General features: G+C 45.0%; 1 protein-coding gene across 3 annotated transcripts in view; it reads left to right on the plus strand.

The window, feature by feature from the left end:
- VMP1 (vacuole membrane protein 1) overlaps positions 1-15,168 on the plus strand; it is a 74,122-nt gene that overhangs the window by 342 nt on the left and 58,612 nt on the right. For 2 of the 3 annotated variants that reach the window (XR_003095220.1, XM_006016051.3), the window contains exons 2-5: positions 2,662-2,787; positions 7,956-8,057; positions 10,840-10,975; positions 13,554-13,644. Coding sequence is in view for 2 of the 3 variants with exons in the window: in XM_006016051.3 (XP_006016113.1) it covers positions 7,982-8,057; positions 10,840-10,975; positions 13,554-13,644 (303 nt within the window). In the remaining variant the exon portion in view is untranslated. Of the gene's footprint in view, positions 1-2,661; positions 2,788-7,069; positions 7,154-7,955; positions 8,058-10,839; positions 10,976-13,553; positions 13,645-15,168 lie in introns of those variants that run through there. The other variant, XM_014522571.2, reaches the window with a different exon arrangement.

The raw sequence follows: 15,168 nt of genomic DNA on the forward strand, positions 1-15,168 counted from the left end.
GAGGGAGAGTTTGGGAAGCATCCCGGTAGGAAATGTCGCTCCTCGGCACCGCCTACTAATTTGGACTGAGCTTTGCGTCCTACTTTTCAGCAGCTGAAGTTGGTTTTGTGCCTTGCCCGTGGGTGGGGCAGGAGGAAAGCATGAGTCTTGAGGCGGGAGTAGCCGGCGTCTTCTCCCAAACAAAATTCCTTCCGTTTCTGTGTCCAAATCCCACGCTGACGAGACTTGTCCCCGGCTGTGCCGTATACGATGCGTTTGAGTCCGGCGTACGTATTTTTAGTCGTGCCTGAAGTACTTTGCGCGTCACGTTTCTGTCTCATCGGTATGGCTGTGCCATGCGTTGCTTAATAAATGGGATGTTATAAATGGTGTTTTCTAAATGCATACTAGGCCTGGGGTCACGTGGGTGCTGGCCTGGGATAAGCCGGTAGTGAAGTGTCTGTCTCCTACAAGAAAACAGTGGGAAGCTAGTGGTTAGGAATTGGTGTTGGTTCCCCAGAAATGGATTTCTTTAGTATTTCTCGTTGAAGAATACGCTTCAAAAGGCTCTGACTCTCTCCTGGATGATCCCAAATCTACTCTTGCAACTCCGGTAGTGTGGGCAGGGCATTCCTACTCCTGTCCAGTCACATACCTCCCTTGATTGTATAAGCTGGTGTTTGAGCTCCTCTTGGCCCATGGGAGTTGAACAGACTAGGTGAAAGGACGAGCAAAACCTCGAGTGGCAGTGTGGGGGAGGGTACTGTGGTGAGGGTTTCCTACTGAGTCCAGTGTGGAGCCTTTTTTCTTCCTCCCTGTCTTTATATGCGACCCATGTGGGCACTTCTTCTAGAAGAAGTGACGCTCTCTCCAACGGTCGTGCCCAGACACATTTGGTGCCGTTTCCTGACTGAAAACCTTATAACAGCTCACTGCTCAGCCAGGCAATAGAGAGTTCAGAGGTGGCAAAGCTCAGGGCTGTGCTGTTGCTCTCTTGGCCCACGTCCACCTGATGTGCTCTCTTGGCATCCCTGTTGCTTCTACCTTGCAGCCTGCCTCTGTCATATCAGAGGAGGCCGGCGATGGCAAGCCCGGCTGCTCCACTCTGGATTTTCCTGTGACAGCATTGATTGCTGTGGTGGGGGGTGTGAATGGCCCTGCTGTGGGCAAGCCGCCTACGTGAGAAGTGAATGGTGATTCTTTGACATGGAGCCAGAGTAAAGCTAGGTACTTGTTTAAACATCGACAACTAGGGGATGATCTTAAAGCCTGTCCTGCCTCTGAATCTGTCCTCGTATCAGCCTTTTCACACCCTTTGTTCTGGCGGAGGCAGTTATCTGAATCTTCTCTTGTTTTGTCTCTGTGGTAGCGTGTAACTCTGACCCTATGTCCAGTTCGCCTTCCCAACCGCAATCTGCCTGATGGCATTGGTTGGATGTTGTGCATAATACTTATCACTTCGTCTCTGTGAAGTAGTGTCTGGGATGCTATCTTAGCACCGTATATGAGGAACATGTCAAATTGTGTTCTGGTTCAAAAGCTGCTTGGGTGCAACTTTTTTTAATGGCTCTGACATGTAACTGCCTCAAAGCAATGTGCTCCAGTCACCTCCTGAAAGCAGAGGGCTGATTTGGGAGCTCAGGAAGCCAAATTTGTTTGGTAACGTAGGTGCAATGTTGTGAGAAGGTCTTTGAAGAGGGCATGCGTCAGCTGCTGTGTGAAGCTAGGAGCAGCTTCCTCTGCAGCGAGCTGATGGCCTTCTGAGAGGAGCCCTGTCATCCAGCTGGGTTTGCTCATCTTCCTGACCTGCCTCCCAAGATTAGCCCCCTCATCTCTTGTTGGTCTAGGGAGTGAGGAGCCTGACCTCTGGTTCAGTGTGGTAGCTTTTTTCTTCTGACTGTCTCAGAAGAGGACAGAGAGATTTTTATGCGCACAAGTAGCATTGCTAGAGAGTCTGGATAGCTGCAGTTTGGTTGCCTCTTATCCAGTATGCACGGAAAGGGCCAATGTAGGTGCATATCTCTGCAGTAACGAAGCCCTGATCCTGCAGTGGGAGCTGCACCATTTAAGTCCATGGAGTGCTCCATTGGGTAGCTGGGGCTTCATGTGTAGGCACAAGAGTTTGGGCCATCAGCATGAGCACTTAACAACTTGGAGAGAGAAATGCATGATGCCTTCTGGAGCAGGAGGGCTGGAAGGACTGTGGAGTTGTTTTTCTTTCTAAAACGCACCCCAAAGTCTTGTCAGGAAGATGAACGTTTCAGCGGGTTAGTTTTTTTTCAGATGACTTTTTTTTCTAGCTCTGGCTAAAAATTGGAAGTAGGTCTGGTGCACAGAGGCATAACCCACTAAATGGAAACCTGTGGTCTGTAACTAAATTACTTGTCCTTTCCTATGTGGGATTAAACTATTTTAGTTAGAAAATGTATTAGTGCTGGAATACGTAGGCCTGCATCAAAGTAACCCGTTATTGAGCGATCTGTGGAGATTTCCAATACCTCTAAGACGTGTCCTAATTCTTTCTTTTAATTGAATGCTTCCCTGGAGTGTTCAAAGGACTAAAACATCTGAAGTGGCTGCTTTTTATATTTTGTATGGCTTTGAGAAAAGTTATTAACCTTCAGGTCATGAACTGTATCAGTTTGATACCATGTGATGAGCAGGTAATATCTTCCTCTGCAGGGGGCAGAAGATCTGGGAGAAGAGCAGTCCTTTTGGTCCTGAATGCCTACAGAGCTGACGAGGTAGTTGACTCGATACACAGAAGAGGTGGAAAAGACCTGAACTGCCTGAACAGGAAGCCAGGAGGTATGTAGCACTCCATTTGTAGACCCTTTTTTTTTGTTCTTAAGTTTGTTCCCACACAGATCGTCTGTGGTGATCCAACAGAGCACAGTGTACTGTCTACCTAGAAGTCTTATTCCTTGATAAGAGCCTATACGTTGTCAGTTTACCCTTCAAACTTACCCCTGAATTAAAATCAATGTAGGCGTAATGCTGTAGGATGGGGCAAAAGACAGTTGGAAGCTGCAAGTGCTACGGAGGAAGAAGCACTAGGATCAAGGCAGGGCTGAAATGTTTGGATGAAAGGGAAGGAATGACCCCCAAGTTGTTAATCGCTGCCACACGGGCCTGCAGCATTGATTATGCTGAGTTGACATGATCTAGGCGGAGATGTTGGAGAAATGCTCTCGGATGTGATTTGGAGTCCAGTGGTGTTTGAGAAGTATCATGGATGGAGCTCGTAGACTTAAATCTTGACTGGGAGTAGAGCTCTCAGTGATCTGCATGATGCTTTATCCCTGGGCTAGGAAGTGATGTGCTGTGTTCTGGCTTGCTGGTTCTAACGGTGTCTCATTTTTTGGACTGCTCTTGTGCCGTCTTTGGAAACTCAGAGAGCTGTGAAGACAACTTAATGCTATGTTTACTTGAATCCGAGGCAACTTGCAGTTTAAGACAACCTTGTACATGGAAGATGTATACATTTGTTAGAATTTTTCATGTATAGAATCTAATTATCATAAGGTTGTCTTAAATGTATTCACCCTGACTACTACAGTGGGGAAAGCATTGTGGGGGCGGGGAGGGGAAGTGGCAAGTGGCCTGACCCCCTACCTCTTGTCCACCTCCACCAACTTGTACCTCCTGGAGCCATTCCCCGCTCCCCAGTGCCTGTGTGGCCCAGCGCCTGCTCCCTTCCTCCTCACTGCCTGTACCTCTTGCTGCCTGCCCTTCCTTCCTCCCCTTCCCCTGCACTTACTGTCAGTTGTGGTTCTGGCTCAGGACCTGGAGGACAAGGTAGCTCTGACCTGGGCCAGTGTCAGAGCTGCAGCAGCTGCCTGCTCTCTGCCCCCCCACCGGCCTTGTACTCAAATCCAGGACAGGGCTCTCCCTCATGTTGAATGGTGGGGGAAACCTCATCCTGGATTTCAGTAAATACAGTAGTTTCCCTAGTGTTTAAACATAGTGGGGTCCTCAAAATCCTTTGTGCAATAGTAAGGGATTCTTGTAAGCACTCTTATCTGCTCCCATACACTGCACCATTCACTCCCTTGGCTAAAGTACAAAGTATATCTCCTGTGTAAAGCACTGTTGGCTGGAAGAAAGGAGATGCATTAGTTAATGGCTCAACTAATACACGATTTGAAGACCGATATTTCTGGGTAGTTCTCTTGAATGCTGCAGCAAACTGCTCCAAATTTGGGGAAGGAAAGGGTTTTTTCCTCGTCTCAAGATCAGACAGGCGCTGCTTCAAGTGCAGCTTGCTGGAATTCCAGGTGTAAATTTGCTTTGGCATTGGGATGACTTGTTACAATTTACCTTTTAACTTTCCGGTAAAACACCAGCAGCCATTTTGGTGAGCTGCCTCATTGAAGAAGGAACATTTTGACAAACAGTAATTGTCTTTGTCGTGAAACTCTCTGGATCACGCATGCTGAATAGAGTACTGTGGGCTGCCCATCCAGCCCCACAAAGAAAATCTTGTGAGTGAACCCCAGCATTGCTCTACCACTACCAGCGTAAGCAGGCCAGATGCAGCACGAAGGGAAACTTGTGTCATTCTGTTCAATATTTATTCCTGTTTTGCTGCTGTGTTGTGCTTCAGGTTGATTTTCCATCTTGCTGTGGAAAGCACTCCTTTTCTCATGCTCGTAAGGTGTGGGTCTGGGGCTTACTTACCTTTCACTTGTAGCCTCAAGCCTCCATAGATTGTCCATTCAAATTTCTCTCTCTTTAGTTGCAGCCATTGCAGCCTTAGCTTCCTCGCTCAGTGTGTGAAATGTCTCTGCGGTTGTCATTAAGGATTAGGCAAAAGATGGATAGCATTGAGTCTGAACAATCCTGGAGAGCTGCAGATTTTGCCTGCCATTAAAATGTTAAACGAGGTGAATGGAAATGCTGCATGACGCTCCCATCCCAGCATCCAGTTCACCAGAGCACATCATCTTGACCATTTTATTAAAACACAAGCAAGCAGAGTGCACAGGCCAAGCCTGTTCCAGTTGACATCTCTTTGAAAACTATGCTAGCTAAATGCGTGCAAAGGAAAAGGAAAGAATTAGAACAAATAAAATTCTTATGTACGAGGCTTTGAAATGCATGAGAGCTGTGTGTCAGCCAAACAGAGTATGCTTGAATTTTGGCCCCACAAAGCTGTCTTCCAGTTGGGCCCTGACCCAAAACCACATGCCCAAATAAATGGCTTTCCCTTCCGAAGGAAAGGGAGTCTCTGTAATCATCAGTCAGTGCAACCGTGGTCTTCCAATTACACCATTTCTTTTCAACTCCAAGCCTAACGCACATCTCCCTCATAACCACATCATAAATTTGGTCACTAGAAAGGAGATGATCTTCCATCCTCAGGGATTCGTCACCCCGAAGAAATCAGGAACTGGCTCAATATTTGGTCTCTGTATCAAACGCCAGTATTGTCGTAATTGTAAGTTGACTCCTGTGTTTAAGTCAGTCCCTCATTTTCAGCTTCAATTCTAAGACAAAATGGCTTACTCCCTTTCCCTCCCAGCTATACGTCAATGACTATAGAAAGTCCTTAAACTGGTATTGTCCTTGGAAAACCCCCAGGAGAATCAAACAAGTGAGAAAAGGATCCGAGTTGTTAAAGGCCTTGCAAAGATTAAAACAAGAAGTGTACTGAAAATAATTCTGATTTTGTATTTTATTGCACGCACAAAAACAATGTAAGGACAAAAGTCAAGATTGGGTCCTGGTTGCAGGTTGATACTGTGCATGTGTCAACTGTGACTTTTTTTTTTAAGGGTTTTTTTATAGCAGGGGAAAAATAGGTCAACTTATAAGCAACACAGTACCATAGCTACATCTTTCTTCTGATGCGCATTGGTGTAACTCCAGTCATTTCACTGGTTTCACACTGACATGCCACCTTGCATGGAAGGAGAATTGGGCCCGTGGACTCGACTTTCATTTGAGCGGATGTTCTGAGTAAAAACTAGAGCCCCGCTTTTTGTATGACGATGTAACTGCTGTAGAGCTGCTTGCTGCAGCATTTCAATCCTGGGCATAGCAGGCTTGGGAGCCTTGTGGGTATCTAGCATTCTGCAAAAACAAGCGTTTGCAAGGCCACTCAGCTTTGTTCCTGACGGGGGGCTTTGGGCATGTGACCAAGCCAGAGTCTGGACTTTCAGAGCAGCTACAGCAGGTTTTCTTGTCTGTCTAAGTGTAAACCCTGTGTTCAAGCTTGCCTGCAAAATTCAGGAGAATAGATTTTGGAGAGGCTTCTTAATGAGACCCAGCTGACACTTGACCAAGTTGGTTCCTGAAGCCCTGATCTCAATGCCAGCAAGTCACTTTTTAGGCATTTAAAGGGTTGACTTACAAAAGATTTCCAATGGAAGGGAGTTTTGTTAGTGGTGCAAGTAACACAGGAGCCTCCTGAAACTGAAGAAAGGAATCTAAACTTGATCCTCTGTTCCCTTTGTGGTTTCGCCAGCCCTTTGTATACAGGCAGTTCCTCCTGGTTGGGGTGTGGAGGAGGCATTGTGTGCGGAAACGGTTGAGAGAAATGTTTAACGTATGTCTGATTTGTAAAGCTACATAAGTTGGGAAGGGCACCCTGAGGCTAATTACTTGAAGCCTCTTGCCACTGGCTAGGCATAGAGCTGCTGGGTATAGAGCCACTGGTTCTAAGCTAAAGGAAGCTCCCTGCTTTCCTGCGTGCCAAACCTGAGGGTCTGTTCAGGTCCCGACCCATATTTGTACCCCATGGGGCGGGGGGGAGTATATTCATTCTAAGGAAAACTCATTTCCTTCCATATACCAGTTACGTAACCTATCATTTTAAGACTCCACAACTTCTTCCAACACGAGAAGCCTACCAAAACCCTGAGCTCTTAGTTTGCTTGCAAAGAGAAACTTAATAAAAGTATGATGTTTGCTCCCTAGGGCAGTTCTTCCAAAAACAATATTCCAGGGGCTGTTTTAAAGTTAAAGAACTTAACTAGGTTATTTTCTCTGGGCTGATTGCATAAGGATCATCAGCTGTTCCCTGCAAAACCTGTGTTGCAACATCCTATTTTGTGCTGTCCAATTGCTTGTTGCAACACTTGCGCTTGGAGAGTGTATAATCGCCTGAGTTTTTTAGGAGTGGACACGGACACTGAATCCTGGTATGGCTCAAGAGGCAGGTGCATTTGAAGTATGTACTTTTACTGGTTTTAGATATTTGGATTGTTTAGAAAACCAGGAGCCAGTTCATGTCCTGGTTCCTGAATTAGGTCATTGTTATAAAAGCTGATGAACTGCTCTGTTAGCCTGCTGTCTGTGTGACCTTGTGCCCCCATAGAGTGTGATCTAGTTTCTCGTGTGAAGAGCATGGTTTAAATTATTTATTTCAAAGTTTGCACAGGTGTGTTTTGATCCTCACATTTGACTTCCACCTTGGTTGGTTGCAGACCAGTTGATGATATACTATAGCAGGTCTAAACATGGGCAGCTGCAGTAGTGTCCCTGCTTGCTACCTTCACCTCATTTCAGTTTTCAGGAGATATTAACAGCAGTAAAGTATGAGCAAAAGGATCCTAATTTAAGGCACTCCTCCAGGGCTGAAACTCACATGTGTCACTTTAAGGGTAGCTAATGCTTAAATTGAACTGGAACTTGCCTTAAAGTGGCCCTTTAAGGCAAATTTAGAGTTGTCAAAAATGAGTTGATTGGTAGTGGGGTGTAGTTAAAGTTGAACAGAAGCATACTTCAGGGAGCTGTGGTATTTTGCTGGGAAGTTCATGTTCCTTTCAGTGTTGCATGTTTTTAACAGTTGTTGCCATTTCTGGCAATTCATTTATTTTCTCCAGTGCACGGTAAGGATTCCGTATTGGTGACTGTGAACCTTGGATCACTGATGCAGAATGCCTGCCCTGAATCCTCAGAATGTGTATTAAGTACAGTTTTGTTCCTGCTCTTGGTAAACAGAATACCTTTTTTCTCTTTATTGTTCTTAGATCCTCATAAGTGACTGATCTATGAAATGGCAGAGAATGGAACAGACTGTGACCAGAGACGCATAGGAATGATCAAAGAACAGCACAATGGGAGTTTCACAGGTCAGTTAGAAATGGCCAAATGCATGGTACCTTCAGTTACCGTAGAAGGACTGGGAAGGTGTTTCTGCCTCCGCCGCTGCTGCTGACTGAGCTAGACAGAGCTGCTGTATGGGCATGCCTCACCCCCTCCCTCCCACTCCACCTCTGCTAAATTTTAGGAAAACATTAGGGTGGTGCTGGGCATTTGCCCAGAAGCAGCCTGAGACCAAGACCCCAAAAGGGACTCGCTGCACCAAGCAGCGGTTGCATTTTTTCAGCATCTGGGAGCAAGTGGGCAGAGGATGCTTTCACAAAAGCACTGCCTAGCACAGCATTTCTCAACCTGCTGGAATATTTCAGAGGGTCGTGAACTGCAGCAGGGCAGAGGGGCAGTGGGAAGGCGTCTGCCCCTTCTGGCGGAGGAAGGGGGCAGCCAGGGCTAGTGCCTGTGCTTGGAGGGGGGGGGGGGGGGGGGCCGCGTGGGGGGGGGGGGGTGTCAGCCACTGTTGGGGCCAGGGAGGTGTGGGCTGGGACAGGTCCTGGATCTTTGCAAATGGGTCCTGGTAGGAAAAAGGTTGAGAACCACTGGCCTAGCACATGGGCGCAAGGTAGATGTGCCCTGGGTGGGGAAGTGATATAGAACTGTACTGCCTCCAATTGTTCTACAGCTCTAGTGCACACGTGTGTTGGTTGCGTGTGCTTCAGAGCTGCATTGTTGCAGAGTATTGAAAAGGGACTCTAGTGGCAGGTATTCAGGATTTAGAAAGCATTTCAGGCAGCCTGGCCCTTTGCTGAGGAGCTTGTTCTTGGGCAGTGGAATAACCTGCCTTGTTTTGGGGGAAACCCACGTCTTAATTTCCCAGTTTCTTTAGCCTCCTTTGAACATGGGGTTTAACCATGATTTGCAAAAGACTAACAAAACAGTTAACTTCTTAGTCACTCTTTAGAGGTCTGTGTTATTCTCAGTGTCCCTTTACTAGTGTAGAAATAATGCTTTAGGACATCAGCTCCTATCTGTGAGTAGATTAAACTGATTGTGTGAGAGAGACTAAGGTTTATCTGCATTCTATTGCTCTTTATAAAAGTCAGCATTTTAGCTTTTTTCATGTCTATTTGTTGTGGTTTGCATGTGCTGAACCAAAAGGGAAATGAATTGACCTTCTGTCGGTTTCTGTTAGCCACCTTGTTTCTTGTAGCTAGGGATACTACACATGCAATCTAGACTGTACCAGTCTCCTCTTCCTTGACAGCTTCGATGGAATAATATTCCTCCATATCTATGCTCTTATGTTCTTTACATTTTCTCTAGCAATATCATTCGCGTTCTAGTAACTCTTTAGCCAAATATTTCATTCCTTCTTTTCTTATTTTCCTCTGTAAAACTGTTTGCGGTATTTACCTCCCTTGTTCCTTTTATTCGTGTGGCTTTTTTCCCATACCGTATCCACAGTGCTCCATTTTTATTAAGTATGATGCATTTTTGTTAGAGATGTCCTGAAACTGCAGAAAACAGCAAAGATTCTGAAGCCAAGAAGTTGGCGAGATGCAAAGAGAAATTGAGTGTTTATACAGCTTTCTCATGTATGAAGTCTTAAAAGGGAAGTAAAACCTCATGCTTTAGGTCATAAAGCTAGTCTCTAAGAATTAAGAGTTGAGGGACAGATTATTCCAGATCTGCCCTGCACAGTGTTTCTTGCTTATGCATATAGGCCTGTCTTTTTTTTTTTTTTTCCAAATACAGGATTTGATGGACCATACAATTCCTATATAGACATTACACATTAAATTGATTAATAAAGTCAGAGGCTGTATAGTTCAGGAGTAGATTAACCCTGATTAAATCCTGTGGCCTTCGGCTAATTTAATATTTTACCCACAGCCCCCTCACAAAAGCATGAAATTTAGCGGCCTTTATATCAAAATTCAGGTACATTTAAATGTACAGAAGAGCAAATAAAGAAAATCATATTGTTTTCTGGCATGCATAGATGTAGCCTGTGCTGCTTCACAAGCTGTCTTGTTTGAAACCTATGTTCTCTTGCCCTTCATTATCTCAGGTTGTCCCCATCCAGAATAATGAACATTTTTAGCGTTTATGGTGCTCTAGAGGATAATTACCAAAGACTATTCACAAACCTTTTACTCTCATTCTCTTGACTTCTCTGTAATACATGACATCCATGATTGCTAAAGTTCATGCTGTCCTACACCTAAGTGTAGTTAACCTCCTGTTCTCATTTTTGCCATGTCCGTTAATGTAAAGACTGGTTCAGAAAGCATGCTTGTGAAATGGACATGCTTCCTCTCAGAGATGGGGCTTGCTTTGCCTGAGTGGTTTGGTGGAGCAGTAAGCCTTTATAGGTCATCTGGGGATAGCCTGAAGTTCTGACCCAGATGATTGATGTTATCCAGTTACACAGGGACTCAGTGGTATGAAAACATATGCAGTTCAACCTGGCTTGACTGGCAAAGTCCAGAAATAGTTTTGGATGAGGGCCGCATTTGAAAAGTTCAAAACAAAATACCCCCTCTGCATTGGGGAATGAAGGCACTGTGCCTACTGAATTACCTGGGCACAGTGGGGGTGCAGTGTGGGTTGAGATGTGGGTCTCCTTTTTGCTGCAGATCACCTCTGATGCATAACATCCTCAGTGGAAGTTCTCTGCAAGAGAAGATGACTGCTGTGAACACCAGTATTAGTTTTCCAGAGAAGCAAAAAATATCACCGAGCTTTTGATTAAGGTGAAATCTGATCTGTCTAGTGGCCTGTGTTTTTAACTCTTCTATTGCTCTTTGTTTCCAGATCCCTCTCTGGTGAGCGAGCGGAAGCGACGGGACCGAGAAGAGAGGTTGAATATCCTGCTCTGGAGACAACCACTGATTACCTTGCAGTATTTTCTCCTGGAAACGCTAATAAACTTGAAAGAATGGACCATAAAGTAAAGATCCCTCCTTTAAACTTCTTCTTGGTGCTGTGGGGAAACCCAGTTTCTAATTCAGTGGATTGCACTAAAATCTTTCTTGTCCTGATGATTTAGGGCCAAAAGATTGTTTCCAAGAAAGATACTTGGAACAAGGTGTATTCCCAGCTGCTCCCCAGATCTGTGTGTAAACTAAATTGGTATCAAACTCCAAATTGTCTTGAGAGCTAGGAAAGAACTACAAGCTGTACTTCTGAATAATGAAATGTTCCTCTCCAGAAAGACAGAATGTTGCTTAAAGACCCTGAGGGCAGGAGCTCCTGCCTTCTTTTCTTGACCATAATTAAAAGAGAGCTCAGATGTATTTATTTTTAAATGTACGCAGTTGAAACTCATGAGGTTATCATTAGTAACTCCTTGCTGGGGCAGAGTTCAGGATTACGTGGAAGTTGTGCTGGAGAGGACTTTGCTTCTGATCTCTGTGGTCCCCTCCATAGTAGGAAATTAAATGATAACAGTACTCTTGCTAAACCAGAGGTGTCCCAAGTGTGGCTCATGGGTCAAGTACAGGCTTCTAGCCCCTTTGCACCCCACCACCCAGGACCACCCCTTTGAAATGGTCTTTCAGGGTCAAAACTTGGGGAACCTCTGCAAAATTATTGCTTAAACTGTGAGAGGGAATAAGCTTTCTTTCTGGCTGGGGCTGTTACCCACAGCCTGCTTAACGTCCCTGCAACTGGGGAAACGGATAGTTGTCCCTCAATGTAGTAAACATGAAAAGGTCAGGACTGGCAAAAAGCTAAACATAAATGAAAGCAGTAAGGGAGAAAGCCAAGAGCAACAGACCTCCTAATTGGTGGATCGTTAATTGGTAACTCATGCTCAAGAATGAGCCCAGCATTGTTTTGTAAGCCAGCAGGTGTGCTTGGATACAGTCCTGGGTAGCACTGGCAGTACAGGTGCTGTAATCCTCCCTTACTGACTGGGTTGAGATTGGTGGTACGGGGTTTTGTTTGCCCACCCTTCCAGGCCAGAAGGAGCATATTGCTATTAGGGGCCCCATGGAGAGGAACAAGTAACTTGACTGTTGATCTACAGAAATGACCCATGTGAAAAATAGCTTGTGGGTTGTGTAGTTAAATCCGCTTGTACTTCCTGCTTGCTTTCAGTGTGTTTGGATTGTTCCTCAAAGAACTGCTTTTCTGTGTCCCTCCTTAGTCATTTGTGACAGTTATTCATTTAAAATCTTCAAATAGATTGCTGAAGAGCACTCTAAAAATAGCATCGATTTGGTACTTTATCCAAGCCGGTACTTGGATTTCTGTGCTTTGATATTCTGTCCTGCATCTTCTCTTGTAACACAGTCATATTCAATCACTGAAATGGTGTAGTGTTCACAGAACATTTTCTCACTCTGGTCTCATATAATAATAACTTCAGATTGCTGTGATGTTGGTATGTTCTATCTGATTGGTTAAAAAAAAAAATCAACTTTTGGTCTACTGTTACAAGTAATACCGAGTATTTGTGTCGCTAAAGGTACTACAGTGGGGGCAGGGGTTCAGCTTAATTTAGTCTTTTGAGGGCATCAGTCACTGCTTCTCCAGTACAATTGATTTCCCCTGGGAGATTTTCATAAAGTGATGAGGGGAGAACTGAAAATAGGCAAATATGGTTGTAAATTATAAAAATTTGTGTGTGGGGGGGGGTGGGCACGGGGACTAGTGAAACTGCTTGTAAATAACTGACGAGAAATCCTTAGATTCCAGTCAATAGTTTCATTTTTTTTTTTTTTAATGTAGAAATAGGAAATTTAAAGCTTGCTTCATTTAGCATGAGCTCATAATTTGGGTGAGCTAGATTGCTAGGAAAAAGATAATATAAATGTCTCTTATTGCAGCCTTGTAAAACCTACACAGGCAAAAAAAACCAGAAGTAGCTGGATCTCAAATTAAATCGGGGAAACATTTATCACCGCTGCCCCACTCCCCCCTTTTGCCCCCCACCAATAGTTTCCTTCCACTTGATAATTGGCTATAATTTATTTACATGAAATTCTTCCAAGGTCCTTTTCAAGGGTGAATGTCAGTAGATTGAGAACCCAAGCAGTGCTGAGGCAGCCCATCCTAATGCTGCTGCGGCCTACCGGTCCAAGCATGCCGCTCAGAATTAGGACTTCTATTCTCAGCCCTCCCCCTGATTTTGACCTTGGGCAAGTTACTTAACTGCTTTATAACTTTGCTACCCCCGATTGAGACTTTAAGAAAATTGATTATACTGCAGTAATAGCTACCTTGGGTGTTGAGCGTATACAAAATACTGAACTACTTGAATGAAGTGGTGTAGAAGTACAGGGTGATTTTATTCCACTTCCAAGTGATATCGGGGATTCCCATGAATCGGGACTCCTCAGTACCATTCTGGGAGCACTGAACTGAACTGTATCTTGCTGTAGCAAATTAGTTAGGCTTTCCTTTTGCCCTTTTGTTAGGGTAAAAAAAAAAAAAAAAAAAAAAAAATGTTTTATGAGGATAAATAGATGACTTTGACATGCATGGAAAATGCGATCAGCCCTAATTGCAACTTGTCTTTTCAGATTGTGGCATCGCCGAAGTATCTTGGTGTCTTTTTTACTGCTGCTTGCAGCGCTTACAGCTACGTATTATATTGAAGGAATACATCAACAGGTAGGAGGTTACACAAGTTATTTTCTTTGTGATGGGGAAGGGCTGTCACTTCCTGCCCATACCTCATGGGAATATATGCCTGGGGGATTGAATGATGTCATGCTGGAATTGTAATGCATCTTCCTGAGCTTTTGTTTTATGTTGGTTAACCATTTCCACTACCTGAGGATGTTTGTTCTCTGTGTAATGAGACACGCCTCCCACCCGCAGAACCATCAGTGTTAATGATGGGGGAAGAGTGGTTGTATCCGTGAGCCTATCACACTGCGGTGACGTGTGTTCCACTTGCCATTAGTTGCTAAGTAAGTAACCATCATCAGAGCTGCAGCAGTGCTTTTCCATGCCTGTGGTCAGTGAGAGTTTGACCCTGGTACATGCTGTTTAGCTAGAGCTAAACTTGGCTATGATAAAAGCTTCAGAGCTCCCAGACAGATGTTTCCTTCTTCATAGCAGAGAGCTCTCCTAATTGAAGACCACTCCATATATCTCTAGACACAGGATAGTGTGAACATGGGGCCAGGAGCTTATGCCTTCAAATCTCAGTGCTGCTGCTGTTTTGTATCCCTTCTCCTTTGAAATGGGTTTCATACTTGCCTGCCTCTTGGGTGATGTAGAGGGATGACGCCATCACCTTCATAGTGCTAAGGGGATGGCATCATCCTCCTCCCCATCCTGAGTCTTTCTGCAAAAGACTGCTGAGCTGGGTTGAAAGGGCTGCCAAGCAGGGGGCTGGCATTTGGCTGCCTCTTCTGCCCTTCTGGCTCCTGTCTCCCCCCTATGACTAGATTTCATACTGAGTCCACTCAAACGCACTTCCTACCTACCCTTAGCTGCGCATTTGTGGTGTAGGGTTTCCATCTCACAAAGCCAGATCTTTTATAATTGCACCAAATTACATCATTTCTATATCGAAAAGGACATATAATGCTTATTTCCCCTGTTCTCTGCTGTGCCTTGCCCTTGATCTAGAAACCCAAGAGCCTGTTTGCTTGCATTGCTCCTGCGCTTGCTGTTCCATTTTACACACAGGCGCACTTTTTTTTTTTTTAATGCTGTAGCTAATTGACCCATCCCTTAAATAGAATCCCTCTCAGCATAGTCTTCCCATTAAACAGCACAGAAATGCTCAAGCCCACCTTTCAGTGGCAGTGGCAAAATCATTATCTCCTTTCTGGGCTCTCTGAAATAAGGTGGTGACCTAGATCCTCTTCCCTGTGGACAAATGCCTGGCTTACGAGTGCAGTGTAAGGTAGGGCACTCTGGCAGTTCTGCCCTTGGCTTAGGGGCCAAGGCTGAATGAACTCCCATTTCACTAGTAGGTGGCTCCTGCTAACAAGTGTTCAGCAAGATCTCTTTTGCCTGCATGAGGGAAGGGGACAGGCCTGGCAGGCCTCTTTGCCCTGCCCAGCCACCTCTCATTGTGCCTGTACCATGTAGGTGGTTGGAAGGAATTACAACCACAGTACTGAGCATAATATCCTTTGGGGACCAACCCCATTGCATGCGAGTGAGCATCCCTTGTTT

The sequence above is a fragment of the Alligator sinensis genome, unplaced genomic scaffold, assembly GCF_000455745.1.
Source record: "Alligator sinensis unplaced genomic scaffold, ASM45574v1 scaffold118_1, whole genome shotgun sequence".
Lineage (NCBI taxonomy): Eukaryota > Metazoa > Chordata > Crocodylia > Alligatoridae > Alligator > Alligator sinensis.